The 15,860-nt window shown below is 34.8% G+C and overlaps 2 protein-coding genes across 9 annotated transcripts in view; one reads left to right on the forward strand and one right to left on the reverse strand.

The window, feature by feature from the left end:
- LOC139976438 (von Willebrand factor A domain-containing protein 5B1-like) overlaps positions 1 to 15,860 on the forward strand; it is a 76,168-nt gene that overhangs the window by 29,795 nt on the left and 30,513 nt on the right. The window contains exon 1 of one of the 5 annotated variants that reach the window (XM_071985164.1): positions 10,917 to 11,038. The exons of the other annotated variants lie outside the window; for them this stretch is intronic. The gene's annotated coding sequence lies outside the window, so the exon portion shown is untranslated. Of the gene's footprint in view, positions 1 to 10,916; positions 11,039 to 15,860 lie in introns of those variants that run through there. 5 annotated transcript variants of the gene reach the window in all.
- On the reverse strand, positions 451 to 7,696 carry LOC139976399 (uncharacterized). Of its 4 annotated transcripts, none has more exons than XM_071985109.1 (7): positions 7,354 to 7,696; positions 6,701 to 6,788; positions 5,624 to 5,789; positions 5,251 to 5,441; positions 3,923 to 4,082; positions 3,027 to 3,109; positions 451 to 2,401 (listed from the first exon to the last, which is right to left on the reverse strand). In XM_071985109.1, the coding sequence occupies exons 3-7, from the start codon at positions 5,697 to 5,699 to the stop codon at positions 2,084 to 2,086; spliced, it is 828 nt and encodes a 275-aa protein (XP_071841210.1). In that variant the 5' UTR covers positions 5,700 to 5,789; positions 6,701 to 6,788; positions 7,354 to 7,696; the 3' UTR covers positions 451 to 2,083. The 4 variants fall into 4 exon arrangements, with proteins under 4 accessions (XP_071841210.1, XP_071841208.1, XP_071841211.1 ...); XM_071985107.1 differs by having other exon boundaries at positions 3,027 to 3,145; positions 7,354 to 7,693; XM_071985110.1 differs by lacking the exon at positions 5,624 to 5,789 and having other exon boundaries at positions 3,027 to 3,145; positions 7,354 to 7,695.

Here is a 15,860-nt window from a genome sequence, read left to right on the forward strand (position 1 = left end):
ATTTGCTACTTTTTTGTGGGGGGGGGGGGGTAGTGCGACAGGAATTTTATTTACGTTCTCTCTGTCGTTTACGACGACTACATGTTTTTATTAGAATGTGATGAACTGTGCACTGAGGTGATGTAAACATTGGCGAACTATACTAAACGCGCTGGGTGATATAAAATCTGTAATGTTACAGTACGTACGATGAACTATAACAGTCGTTCTATCTTAGGTTACTTTTAGAAAATGACTCGCTACAGTGAGGGCATATCTAGTCTCGATTCCATCTCGAGATATTTAAATATGATCGTAAATTATTCACTTGTTTAGGTGTAAACGTCTTTTTGCAAAGTGAATATCATCTCTTCTCTTCCGTTCTTCTTTACCCCTCATTTGCCTCCCTCACCCGTCTCATATCTCTCCATCTATGTTGCTCTATGGTATAATTTTGCACCCCTCACTCTAAAAACAGTTGGTTAAAAAATTAACCAATACCTTAACCAACACTGGGCACGTATGTCAAATTCGACTTATTGGTGATATTTTAACCAACACCTGTTGGTTAACGGCTTTAACCAGCCGTTGGGTAACATTTTTAACCAATAAAATAACTATAAGTTTGTACCCAACAGTTGTTGGTTAAATTAATTGTGTAAATTATGCCCATCATTGGTGAACTTACAAATGTAGGGATCATTAAATTGGGGAATTAAAAATCATTTTATTGGGCAATTACTACATTTAAATTGGGCAGTGGCTTTTACCATTAGAAAAGGGTGGGGTGGGGGGGTCAAATGAGCCTTCATTGCCCAATATATGTTGGCGAATGCAATATATTGGACAGTGATGGATGAGATCCTCAGTGGATTTTACTTAATGTAGTTGAAAGACTCCTCGCAAGTTTTGTTTATGCAGACCTAGTTTGCAACAATCAGTTGAATATGGCAATGCAAAGAGTAAACAATTCCTTGAAAAATATTGAAAAATTAACAAACAGTTACATTACAGAAGCCAGATGGATGACATTTTGAGAACTTGTGTTTATTGAAAACAATAACCAGCTGAACCATGTGAATAAAATACAAACAAAACAAAACAACACACAAATATGCTTGGATGTAACAACTTCTTAGCTGCAGTGCTCTATCAGACCTTTAAGGTGACACAACGTTAAAAAACCTCTACTCTTCAAGAAGAACCTTATTCATAGAAAACTTGTAACACTCAATATCTCATATGTAACTATAGATCAATTGATGTATAAACAATCTATGAATCTAAACATCAATCATGATCTGATTAATCAAGGTTTACCTATAGTATACATACAGTTAATAAAGAATTACATTGAGTATCACATACGTATGTGGTGTACATGATTACATTTAGAGACATAATTATGATATATGCAGTACATTGCAGCCAGTGCATTGTTCTTATTTCCAGTATTTGGATGTATAGTATATATATCTTCACCACATATAGAGATACATGTGTAGGTGAACTTTAGCTACATTTAACCTTACTCACTCATGAAAGATCAGTTGATTAGATCGGGATTCCAATAAAAATTAGTAAGGAAAGTTTTGATTTGTACCAGCATGGTATGTAAAAAATATGTCATATCATGAGTTTTAATTAAATGTCCCTTCAAGATGATGCTATCGGGTGTGTGAATTTTAAAATAGTAATATTATACAAACTTCTTGCTTACAATTATTATATGAGCTTCTTGCTTACAATTTCCTTTTAAGGCACTTCTTACTTTCCAGGGCCAAGAACGCTATAATACAACTTGGCATATGTGCTTCTTTGATTTCATTAATCACATTTTGAATGAACTGCCAAACAAGACTGCATGAAGGTCGATAAGCTATGTCCAAAATGCACATTTGCCATGAAACAGAAAAAGACAGCTTTAATAGAAGAGATTTGTGAGAAACTGACCTCTGTTCTAAAATAGCAAATATCTGGGTTGGTACCAAGAGGGCTCCTTGCATACAAAAGTAGCTGCAGTATTTTTGTGGCATCAATATCCTTTGAACTTTGTAAAATATCAGCCATGAATATCTTGCTTACAATTCTTTTCTTTAAGCCACTAATTACTTTTAAAGGCCAAGAATGATCTAAGATCTCTTATGCAACTTGGCACATGTGCTTCTTTGATTTCATAAATCACATTTTGAATGAACTGCCACACAAGACAGCATGAAGGTTGGTAAGCCATGTCCAAAATGTACATTGCTTTGAAACAGAAATCGATAGCTTTCAGTAGTGATTCTTGAGGGACTGGCCTCCGTTCTAGTATAACGAATGTTTGGGTTGGTGCCAAGAGAGTTCCTTTGCATACAACAAATGGCTGCGGCTTCTTTGTGGCATCAATAGTCTTTGAAATTTGTAGAATATCAGCCACTTCCTGTGAGAAAAATTGAAAAAAATGAAAATTATCACAAGCTGCTCTTTGTCAATCAATATGAAGTTGTGACAGCAAGAACCCCTCCATTCTAGCAGATTTGTATTTAGAAAAAACTTTATATGAAATTATACTTGGCACAGCCAAACTTCATAACCACCCATATCTATGCTTACAATGACATGCTAGTTTTAAAAAAGTACTATGAACGTTTGATACATTTGAAATTTACTGTTTAGTTATCATGTTTAGAAGATACTTTCACTATCATTAACTTTTTATCACCAACTCATAATTTATTAGTTAAAATCAGCTACACGTGTGACCCATATCCTACTACTGTCATTTACCAAATTGAGCAAAATTTGACAAGCATATTGTTGTTGTGAAATCAATTTTTAAATAATATTACGTAGGCCCTGCCCACTCATGAATATTAATTATCCATTTTGAACCAAACGGAATATGGTTCATGTGCTTGGGAGCATCTATGTACAATGACTCAAATCCAGCATAATTGTTGAGATTCCACTTTAACAAGCAATCCATCACAATCTACAAAACACATGTCATAAGCATGTTGTCAATGAACTTCAACAAGCGGACAAATGAATGCTTAAACACCTACTGGTTGAATGTCCACGAAGGAGGTGATTGCCTCTTTTACTGAACACAATCCTTTCTTTCCCTTTCCTTTCCCTCTCAAGATGACTGGAAGAAGAAAAAATGCCAATGTTTTCTTCTTATCTGTGAAAGTGACAAAACATAACTAAAGATAGGTCCAAAGTCCTTGTGCATAAAAATATAACACAATTAATGACCACTTAAACATATAAATTGTCATTATTACGTACAGTGCCCGTACAGCACAAATTATTTGTATTTTCTCTTGCCTTTATTTGTCTCTAACACTGGAAGTCCTTCAAGTCATTTGTATCAGAAGATGGCATATCATGAGAATGTAATGAGATAAGTTAGCATCTGTTTGGTATTTTGTGTATGTTTATTTTCAATAATACATGTCTCCTTTAAAAGCCCACATTCATAATGTTGTGCTGCTATCACAACCTGTTTGCAAAGTTATCTACTCTTTATATTTTATTATATATTCAGATCTCAAAACACTGATGAACCTTTGACATATTTTGTGTTCTATTGTTCTATAGTAGTCACTAGCTTTTGGCTTAAATGAAATCCCAAAGATGGGTCAGATGGAGTCTAAGCAAGGGAATATACCTGCACCAACCCAACTTGGTTTCTGTCTAAACCAGATCCCATTGATGCTTTTTGTTCAATTTCAGTTTATTATTTTTACCAAAAAAAAGAAAAGGAAGTGTTATTGCCTTAACAAAAAGTAAACTAAGGCTATTTTGAGAACAAGATCAGATATATTACGGATAATTGGTCAAACCTGAGCTTTCAGAAGCTCCTAGTGTGATGGTGGTGAAAGGTTGCAAGGAATGATCAACATACAAAAAATTAAATTAGCTCAACTATGCGCACTGAAATAAGAAGCACACTTACCAATAGACAAACTCTCTAGGTTAACGTACTCCAAACCAAGAATGCCTTGCCAATTTTCAACCAGTTTGCCATATTCTATAATCCCATTGTAGTACAAGTCCCATTTCTCATACAGGTGATCCTCATGCTCAGGCCAAAGCACTGAAAAATCTTGTTCCATCTGACAGAGCAAAGGGAAATAGAATACTTTAATGTGTGTAAGCATATTCTTTTTTTGATCCTCAGCTAGGATCCATTAAAAAATCACTCTCACTGAATTTGTTAAAGTCTGGTTCCATGCATCTATACAAACACTATGTATTGTTGAAGCTGGATGTGGAAAATCCAACTGTGATACCTTTTGCTAGTTTAATAACATTTAGAAAACATCTTGGAAAGAAAAGTAAGTATTTAACATTTATTGACAGATGCTTTGAAAATATCTCAGAATACAGCTCAAAAATGTTTTTTTTTCAAAATATTTTTTTTAATGTGGTGGGGTGGGGGGGGGAATTTGAGTTGCAAAAATTCAATATTTAACATTTGTGATATCATCACTGAACAAAAGCATATTCATGGGAATAATTTATCTTGTCTCCCTGTAACAAGATGATAGACAAGTTGTTAGATTGGTACACAATTGCAAGAAATGCAGAGCAAAAATTGCACATAAAACCATAGCACTGAATGGCAAAGACACCATATTAACAAAAAAAAAACTTGTACAAATTGTAAACGATGTTATACCGCTTGTATCTGTACCTTTTTCCACACTCAACATCAGCAACCTTTCTAAAAATCCTACCTATATCCTTGAATAAAGCAAGATTTTCATCCAGAAATAACATTTTGTCCAATCTGGTCTTTATAATGCATACAGATCTGCCAGATGCCTAAGGTTAAATTAAAAGTCAGTCACTTTTCTTCACTGTGTGGCTGATTACTGTCATAAACTTCCAGGCATAAATTAAAAGAGATTTAAAATATAATGCCATGATTTAAAATATAATGCCATGATTTAAAAAAAGCAGTGAAACTAGTTCTTTCCAATCAAACTAGATATGTAGTCAATCAATGTACAGTTTTTAAGTTGGCCAAATAGGCTTCAAAGTGAAATATAGTATTAACTCATCAGTGAGGTTAGTGACTTAATTAATTTCAGTGTTTCTGCTGAATCAAAACCTCGCTAGTAATTTTTCCACTTCCTTTTTCAAGAGTTAAAGGATATGGTCTTGAATAGTATCTTTGTAATATGTGTATTCAGAGCTAGCTTCTATAGTATTTTTTATGCAAAATCACCTACGTATTTCTCTGTAATTAAGCAGCAAAAATTCAAATTTGATAGTTACCATTCCACGGTCTAACAACCTGGGATACTCTTTCAGAATATCTGAAATGTTAGTTGAGTGGTCTTTGATCTGCCGTTGTCTGTAAACTGCAGTTTGCCTCATGAAGTCCAATACTTTCTCTCTTGGTTCCATGTTACATTTCAGCCACTCAGTCATCATCACCAATTCCTCTTTGTTCTCCAGATCAGCTTCTGGATCTGGCAAGGACAATAAAAACATATATTTCCTACTGAACAGAGATGCCTTAACATCAAATTTTGAAAAGTTACCATGGTTGTGGCAGGTATAACGTGTCATTAGCCAGTCTTTGATCATTGTCATGGCATGAGAGATAAGTCAAATCCTGAGAATAGTTGGTAAAAACCTATTACACCTCTCAATTTTGGTGGAGTGGACACTTTAGTCAAAGGAGTAGGTAGACTTGATGCACTGGGGGAATCTTTCACCATGGCAATCTTCTTTTTACATACGTAGCGTAGGTGCTCTTCTAGATACCCTGTCGCCGGTCGTCCTTTGGCACCTTTGCAATACCATGCTTCCTGCACATGAAATCAGCATACTCCTTTATCAAACTGAAAATCAAACCTTCCTTATACCTTCAGATCTTACACAGTATGGAAGCAAAATTCAAGCTAAATCAGAAAATTATGTGACTTATTGATCTACATGTAAGGCTGTTGTACACCAACATGTAGAACTTCATAGCTGGTTGAAACTAAGGCTTTAAACCAGCAAACAACAAACATGTCTTGTACATGTTCCCCAACTGCACGGTAACAATATGGACGCTATGACTAAGGACACTGTGGCACTACATACTGTCCTCACATAATATCGTATGCTTACTGATGAAACAGTATTGTCCCAGGGGACACTATGACAATTGATTTTAAGTGATAAGCCTGAAAGTAATGGGTTTGACCCTAATTGCACATATCATCAATAAGTTGCAGAATTCTGATATTTTATGGAATAAGGAGGGTACCTACTGAACAACAAACTCAATTAATACCTTGGTTAGATTGAGAGATGAAGCCCACTGAAAACCAGTGCCTATGTTACAGTTTTTGGATTTCCCAATGTGAAATTTGAACATCCATTTTGATATTTTTAACATATTAAAAGGCCTTGTCACCCTAGTGCTGACTTCAATTAGACATTATTCAGTTAAATGATACCTATATAATCCTGGTAGTATTGAAAATGGATTTCAGTATCACAGTCCTCTATGAGATGAACAAATTACTTGGTAGAACCCACAGAAGATTATATAACTTGACTACAGATGCAAAAAGGATTGATATTGTGGGCAGTGTGTTGTGTTCCACATTTTAGAGACATTTTTAAAGGGCAGATAGGAAACTAGTCACCTCAACACAACAACAAAAGTGGTCTATACTATGGCTAATGACAATAAAGCCGAGGGATATTAGAACATAAACATGCTTACATAACCCAAGGGAGATTCTGGATCCTTCAGAAAAGGAAACAAATCAACAACTGCTGCTGCTAACGCTGCCTTAATGAAGGAGCTTGGCCTGTAGATTAAAAAGGAAATAGGTAAAATGTTGACAACAATACAGCAAATTGTATCCTATCTATTGAAACAATCCATTCAGAAACATAACCATATTGAATATTTTTTATTATAAATTCTATTAAAAATATCTCTTGGTCTCCATGGCATTTGAAAAGCCTATTTAATCCGTGTTTAATAGGAGGGTCTGCTATTCCCATAATATATCATAGTGAATAGATGTCTTAAACTAGCTATACTCACTTATCTCCATAATGATCAACCATGTGACTAGTACAAATTTCCACAAGAATGTGTCGATCCTGTTTTGAACATAATTTCTTGCAAGAGATGCTTCATTTAACATCGACTAAAGCACTGTGTTAAACTCAGTGGCAGTTTAGTAGTATACTGTTACTAATATTACTAGTGTTAGTATTAGGCATACTAGTATAGTACTACCACTAGTATTAACGTTAGCCTAGTATAAGCCTAACGTTGGCCTATGAGCCTAACGTTATACTGTCACTGGGGGTCTCAGTGCCCACATAAGTTCATACTTTTTACCGATGTTAAGCTACACTTACCGATGAAAGTTTCATGTAGAGACTCGACCTCGTATTTTTTCAAGAAAATCAAGACAGGAGTGTCTTCGATATCTGCCATGGCGTTAGCTGTAATCTTGATTACTAAACCACCCTGTCAGCGATCGTACTATGCATGACGTGCTATGTAGTGTGTGTTATAGATGCTGCACTGATGTACGTACAGTGTACATATATGTGTACGCGCGAATTTTTTACTCAGAGAGCGGTAAAGTTATAAACAAGTTGGTTAAACGTCGGGCTGTGAAATGTACATACTAATTGGAATAGCCCAAAATCTGCCAGTTAACCAACTTAAGGGCACAAACTAACCAATTAAGTGAACGGGGGTCTTATACTATTCTTTTTTTAACCAACGTTTTAAGAGTGCTGATTCCTCCTTATTACTACCTCTTGTGTTCTCATGTATCCATCAAAAACACCCAAATGCGTTAAATATACCTCTCGCTTCCTTCTCTCTCCGCCTGTATGTCTCTCTCTCCCTCCACCTCTCTCTGTCGCGCGCGCTGTGTCATGATACTCACCCCTGACTTTTAATACACTTTTAATGAACACATCAATCTCTCCGGGGTTTTTTCACGGATTCGCAGAGGCCTATACTAAACTTGGGTAGATAAGAAATTAAGGAATAGTGCCTATATAGTATGTATGTATTTGTATGTATTTTAGATCCTCCTGCAAGCAGGAACTCGCGAGATAGTATGTATCACTGTTTCTGCAGAAGGTTCAAGTTACGCAGTGTGCGCATTAATCATGTGAAATGATCCAAAGAATTCATTCCTATGTTTTTTTATCATTATTTTTTTTTGGCATTCGCACATTGCTCATTGAAGAGGCGTTCGATTCAAACAAGCAATGGTATACATACTAGCGCACGTGATACAAATTGAAGTGGAAGACCGTTTTGGTTTAAAACAAACCTGCGTTATCCGTGTTGACTTGTTGACCGACCAACAACTTTCAAATTGCTTAAAGTGCTATTTCCTGAGGTTTTCTCCAGAAGAATTTTAGCTGTGCATACTGTTAAACTATATTTTAAAGTGGACCATAGATGGAAAAGAAAATTCCGACTATTTTACTTACAAATGTGTATACTTTTTCAAAACTGTAGGCCGATGGGAAGTTTCATCGCAAGTTTTACTTTTCACGATGAAAGTTCGACTGTTTGTTAAAATTGCGATAGAAAATCGAAGATAAGAGGTATTATAAGGTATACGTAACGAGAACAAGAAGGAACATCTCATTACCTGGCACCCCTTGTCAGTGGCGGCACCAACCAAGGTAATCGGGGTGGGGGAGGGGCGATATGCCCCCCCAGTAGCGCCACCACTGCAATTTTTACTAATACAAACCAATATACAGCTGAATGAATTGGAACTGCCGAGGAGTAATGCTTCGTTGAGTGACGGGAAGAAAAATACTCCTGCCATCCCGCCCAACTTTCTTTGATAACGTGGAGGCAGCTGTCCCCTGTTCCTATGCCTTATAGAGGGTGGTTCCAAAGGAAAATAGCAACCTTAGCTATACGGAATGTATGGCAGCGGCCCCTCCCATACCCAAAATTTACCCTAAATTTCGTACAAGGTTTTGACGTTTTACTTAAATTTGATTAAGTTTCTATGCTGTAGCTTCATAAAATTTTACGTTTCAATTACATGTTAAATATTCACATACAGGCAAAATTCATCTTCCCTGTTGTTTGCAAGCTGCTTGGAAAAATACTTCCGAAGGTCGTCGTACATAATTAACTATGCTTTCTCCAATGCAAGGACAGATATACACGGCGAAACGAAGCGTTTGTGATGGTAATGTTACTATGGTGACCAATACACTTAAAAAACCCGGCGAAAATACTCTATTTGTAGTCGCCTTCATATACTGTTAACCTTGTATTTTTATTTGTGTTGGATAGGCAAATATCAAATTAAGATATGGAACCTTGGGCTAGGTATGTTAAGTATAGTAGTTCAAGCTTTCCATTGAATTTTGTTAAAACCAATGAAATTTGACTCTAAATTTAGAAAGATTGGACTGATTTTAGAGGTTATTAATGAAGAGACAATAACAATAACAATTTTCTAAACTTTTGTGGTAAAGTAATTATATTAAAATCATGCTGTTTTATATAACTGCAAATACATTTAAATACGTTATCTTAATGTTTTGCTAGTATTTTGTGATGAATAATTTTAATGTGTCTAGTTTAAGTAAAATTGTTGTTCTTATCATATACCTGACGGTCGGGTATTATCGTGACTGCATGTGTTTCTTGACAAACTTGACAAATAACTTGAATTTGAAAATAATCTGTTTTCAAATGATGTATTTAAAAAACATTTTTTGTTTCTAGGCCTACAATTTCTAGTTATGGCGGTGATATGGCGACCTGATCATAGTAAACTGATAAATCTTTATAATTCATGTCTTATAATCTACATTTTCAGTTCTTACTCATTCCAGTTAAATACTCATTACTCCTTACTCATGACTCATTATTCATTCCAGTTAAATACTTTGGTGAAGAATAGACCTCTATAAGTAAAAAACTCTATGACGACATAGTGACGTCATGGATGCAATAAGATTACATTATCTCCATCTTTGGCCATAGTTTGTCATAGTCCTCCTACGCCTATCAAATAAAAGCTATTTGATAATTCGCAAGTAGCCTATATCTGTAAAAGTAATGAAATCGAGCTTTTATCGAAATTTTCCTGGAAAACAAATAAAACTGAAGATTAACAAAGGTTGTTCAAAATAGCCTTGAGGCTTTTTCAGCAAGAAAATGTCGAAATGGTTGCGTGATGCTGAAATTGATCTTTCAAACTCTATCCTTTATAGTTGGCCGAAAGATAAAAGGTTATAATTATACTAAGCTTTTAAGTAACATACCATATTAAACCTATTTTTAAGTTCACTAGTATAACATATTACAAAAGTCTTTTTGCATCTGTTGTCAACTATAGGCTATATATTAGCGGGATAGTAATGGTAAAGCTCTGTAATAAACATTGAGAACAGGGTATAGCTCATGGCGATTGCTTTTTATTCTAGACATGAACGATGCCGAAACAAAAACTACTGCGTTTTATCATGTCATCAGCCGATTCACACAGAGATTACATTAACTACCGTAAATCTTGAAGTTCTGTACCGCAGTAAATACTGGATTGTGCTGACAAATCTGATAAATCGGTAGCATGTGCTATTAGGTTTACAGTAAGAACTGAGGATATTTGTAATCCCAATAAATCCCAACAACTGGATTTGTTGGAATTACACATACCATCAGTTCTTACTGTAATCGAAATAGCACATGCTACCAATTTATAGCAAGATCCAGTTCTTATACTGCGGTACAAAACTTTAAGAATTACAGTAGTAACTGTGTTCTCTGTGTGTATCGGGTGATGTCATAGATAAGTCACCCATCGATACTCATTATAAGCACAAAACCGCAAACCAGTCCATTGTTCGAAGCCCAGCGGCCGATATATGCCAATTGTGTTCATATCAGCAAGGGAACCGCGTAAGAGCAATGTAAGATTATACAGTAGAAGCGATGATCAAAACCCAGATGCTGGTACGTGCGATATTTGTTGAAATCAAAAGCAAACAGCTTGGCATGACAGTAGGCTTTCATTGATAGAATACACCGTAAGAAGTGGTAAGCATACTTCTAGACATCAAATTAATGCATCATTGTTCGAAACCCGGTATAAATAAATGTTTCCAGCTGTTTGACAGTTAGGCCTACATATTTACATGATAGTATAGTAAAGCCCAGTGCTCAATACCACGCATGACTAGTACACTTCCACGGCTCATCCTTTTGGCTAAGATAATAGATGCAGCATCTATTCCCTTTTCAAGGGATACGTGAAACACATTTTGACGTAACATTGTCATGATCACATGGTTATAGTCTCGATGTAAGGTGGCTGGGGTCGAGAGTATGTATGTCTCTTCGCCAAAGCATATATGTTATATTTGCTATTATTTTGTTCAGCGCTACGAGAATTATTTCATAGTTTGTTTGGCGCTATATAAAAATTATGTATTATTATTATTATGTATTTAGATCCTCTTCCAAAGCCGCAAGCTGACCAAAGTCAGTCTCTTAGATTCATATTTAACGTCCATGATTATGAATTGTCAATTGTCAACAATTCTGTAACTGGACGACGTACGTTAATCTTGGAGTGACTCGAACTCCGGAGCTAATGATTGAAAGGCACCGAGAGTGGATCAGTTAAGTTGTTCGTGCCTAGGTTCTGTCTTCCGTAACTGTTCTTAAAAGTTACCATGCCATTGCAATAGCCCCTTCTTTTTTTTTCTTTTTTTCCTTGTTTTTCCTTTTTTGCTAGTACATGAACGAGGCCGCCAAAAAACCCCTCTTAACTTGTCATAGATAACTAACCTATCGATACATTATCACAGACAACATTCTAAGCATGAAACCACACATCCCCTTGTATTGTTTGGGACCCGGTTACAGCCTCATACACCCCCTGCGTGGAAGGTGGGCGTATGCGTCTGCTGATGAAAACGCTTGTCAAACATATTGTTAATATCCGTATATCTGAATCATATGATTATTCATTAATGGAGCAAAGCTATATTTCACCCTTTAATCCCGGCTCTCTTCCGTGAACAGGAAACACAATTTTATTTTCTGAAGTAACCGCACCCCAATGTAATAAAACCGATTTATGAATAATTGATCGTTATTACTCTACGCTTCCTGTTGACAAGACATAACTCCACGCAATTTTCGTTTTGAACGTTGAATTTTAACCTCACGGGGTATATCGGATGTGATATTAACTATACCTTCGTTAGAAGTTGAAGTAGCAGGCAAATCTAATCTGATTCGAGTCTGATTCTTAACCGAATGTCGCATATGACATATCAATCATATATGGAAAGTTTCGATGCGTTGTTAATGTCATAAGAGCATCTTCACTATATATATATATATATATATATATATATATATATATATATATATATATATATATATATATATATATATATATATATATATATATATATATATATATATATATATATATATATATATATATATATATATATATATAATATATATATATATATATATATATATATATATATATATATATAAATATATATATATATATATATATATATATATATATATATATATATATATATATAGAGCCGTACACGTGAAACTCCGAGTAGCAGTATGATGATAGTTTAGTTAAGTATATTATGTGAGATATATATATATATATATATATTTATATACGTATGGATGCAATACTATAAAGTTGTTAACTACGTCACGAGAATTATGTTTCAGAAAGACATCTATATACCCTAACTGATTTCAAAGCTCAACTGATTATGTTTTGTTTCCTCATGGGTAAATAGACACAAAAGTTGTTTTATTTTATCAGACCTTAACACCGAACCCACCAACATCTTCATCTCAATTAACTTGCCATATATAGACATACGGCCATAGCAACCGATTTGACGTCATTTATTAGTTCAGCGTTCACATTGTGGATGATGAGATTTGAATGATACCTCCATTTTTTAGTGACTCCGCATGTAGACGATCGATTCATTTCTAAGTTTTTATCCTGTAATTTAATTCGAGATAAACACGCGAAGGACATATTATATTCACAAGACAAATCTTGTCAATATTTCGGATTTCTTTTCAGACGAATTTATCACTATAGTAAACACCTTTATCGATATCCGCCAACACTTGTTAAAGTATCTCGCTTAATTGTGTTGTTTGTGAGGAACACACACGTGTTGTCAGCTGCTAAATTTTATTTTGATTCGATTCGAGAAAACTTTACACCCATATTACGCCTTTCCCATGAAATGTGAGAGATTGGGAATACTTACATCTAACTCTCAAGAAGCTTTCAAGTCGAAAATAGAATCATACGAAGGTTGTTTGTGAACGCACACTGTAGAGTATCTGTAGAGGTAATCAACGGAACGCTTACGTCATCATCGTAACTCGATCGCGACCGAAACACATAAAATGGACATTCTGATTCTGCGTATTGTACTACCATGGTAATGAAATGTCAAGGGTGAAGATACGCTGTTTGTTAATGGTTTGATGTCATGTAATTAAGGTTCAAGTTTAAAAACACTTTTTATGCATGGGTGGAACTGGAAAAGAAAACAAGCAACAAATATGTAGTAACTCCCTTAGAAACCGGAGCGAGGGGGGGGGGGGGCAAGTAAAGCAGCTGAGAGCCCGGAATTCACCCAATGGTTTCTTCTCACTTTTCTCTGCATAACGAATGCCTCGAGACTCAAAACAAACTTCTCTAAACCTCTTAACTTGACGTATTCAAAATACAATTGGTCTGTTGCTATGGTAATAAAATATGACCTTTCAATAGATCGGAGTACAGTGAAACAGAACTGCATATCCTTCTACTATAAGCCGTTCTTTTAATACATCGTTCTTTAATATTTATATATTGACAAAAACGGGAATCAGTCAAATCGTCGTCCAAATGTCCTTTTTTTGATTCCATGGCTTTGTTTAATTAAATTTTTAAACCAAGTGGAAATAAATAAATAGTATATGAGCTTACTACTTTTCCCCCTAATGCGGAATTCACAAAAAAAAATCTAGCCATAAATGTATTTTTTTTTTATAGATTAACTTTTTCATAAAACACAACAAGAAATGCAAAAAATAATCTTTAATGAAATATTTTGGGCAAAAGAGGTGAGATAGAATCGTAACACTGGTTACTGGTTACTATATGGATACTTCCGAGGACCCAATACTGTTTAATCCTGTTATATTAGTTAACTCAAGTGATATATACAGTGTTGTTAAATTTATAGGCATAATTCTTCGGAAATCCATAGAAATACAGACGGACGTTGTATTATTGCAATCATATTATTTTCGAGTGATGAATATTGCATTAATGTATAGCATCCTCTTGTCGAGAGCTTTCAAATGATATATTAGTACATTCAACTATTGACGTAGATGATTGCTGATGTCAGAAGCGACGGAACCAGGGGCGTAGGTAAGGGGCACGAGGCTCCATTTTTGTTTGAAAAAACATGAAAGGGCCATTTCTCATAAATTAGAAGTGCCCGATTTCTGTTCATGTAAAGTACACTTTTTTCATTTTATAATAACAATTAAACTTTTTGTTATTGAAAAGTGCCCATTGTTGAGAAATTATAAAAAAAACTGTTACCTTTTAGTTAAGCAAATAGTGAATTTTACACAATGTACACAATGCACAAAGTGTGTCTATGTTGTAGAGTCGTTTTATGGCGATTTTTGAATTTTTTGCTTCCTCAAATCAAAGTCACGTGTCCCACTGTTTACTTTGAATTGTGTCCACGGTCCACCCCATATTGCAAACTCTCTTAGTCGTTGTTAGAGCAAACCGGCAAGTTACACACTGTATAATTGTTAGGGAGTGTATGGTGTATGCGTACATACGCAGCACATTTTTAGCAAGGGAAGGTCTTAATTTTATCGCACTTTTCTCATTTTTTATTAATGCGATTTCTTTTATAGCCAATGACGCCACACTGTTCTGGATAACAAGTGTGAAGTTGTGACAGCTTCGTCGTCGACCTAAGAAGAGCAAAGGAAGCTAATAATCTAACGATAAGTGAGCTCTTCGTAGAGGTTTTGCTTATTTCATTAATATATTGAGTGCATTTGTAATGTCATTCGGGAATTATTTCCATAGGGACGAACAAACAGCGTAGGATAATTATGCTGAGAAAAGTAAAATGTGTTAAGCTTCCACTGTGGTTGTGCTCACCACCTATCAATGCGATTCACAGCGAATCAGCCTTACCGGTTCACGTATTATAAACTCTATGTCGATGAGCAGATCAACAAAGTACATTGCGAGTGAAAAAAAACGTAACTGTAGCAGTCGTGTTACGAAAGTGCAAAATAAAAGGTCGACTCACCCGTTGCCAAACAAAAAAAGTGACAATTTCTTATTTGCATATACTTGATTGTTCATTATATCAGCGAGCTGGCTTTTATAATGGTAGCCCTTTGATTTCTATATTGACAATTCGTATTTCGTCACCTTTTCACTGAGCCCTTACTGAATAATGCCACACTTGTAAACAACGGTACTGTACATGTTTTCATTGAAGCAATTATAATATCCTATAACAATTTCCCAACATCGAAGCTCAATTGTCAACATTTAATATATATATATATATATATATATATATATATATATATATACATATATATATATATATATATATATATATATATATATATATATATATATGACTTATAGATTTATATATATATATATATATATATATATATATAGAATATAGACAGACTGGAAGATAGATTTACATTGCAAATACGATACTGATATTGGCAGCAATGAACCGTAGTACAGTATGTCTACCTGCAGTTCTTATTTTTATTTGTTTTATATATCATT

This window comes from Apostichopus japonicus, chromosome 11, assembly GCF_037975245.1.
Source record: "Apostichopus japonicus isolate 1M-3 chromosome 11, ASM3797524v1, whole genome shotgun sequence".
In the NCBI taxonomy this organism is placed as follows: domain Eukaryota; kingdom Metazoa; phylum Echinodermata; class Holothuroidea; order Aspidochirotida; family Stichopodidae; genus Apostichopus; species Apostichopus japonicus.

Coding starts and splice junctions, on each gene's coding strand:
- LOC139976399 (XM_071985107.1), bottom strand. CDS start 5,699: ATGGTGAAAGATTCCCCCAGTGCATCAAGTCTACCTACTCCTTTGACT. Junction 4,083..5,250: donor GGTTGTTAGACCGTGGAATG/GTAACTATCAAA, acceptor TTGCTCTGTCAG/ATGGAACAAGATTTTTCAGT. Junction 2,402..3,026: donor CCTTCGTGGACATTCAACCA/GTAGGTGTTTAA, acceptor TTTTTCTCACAG/GAAGTGGCTGATATTCTACA.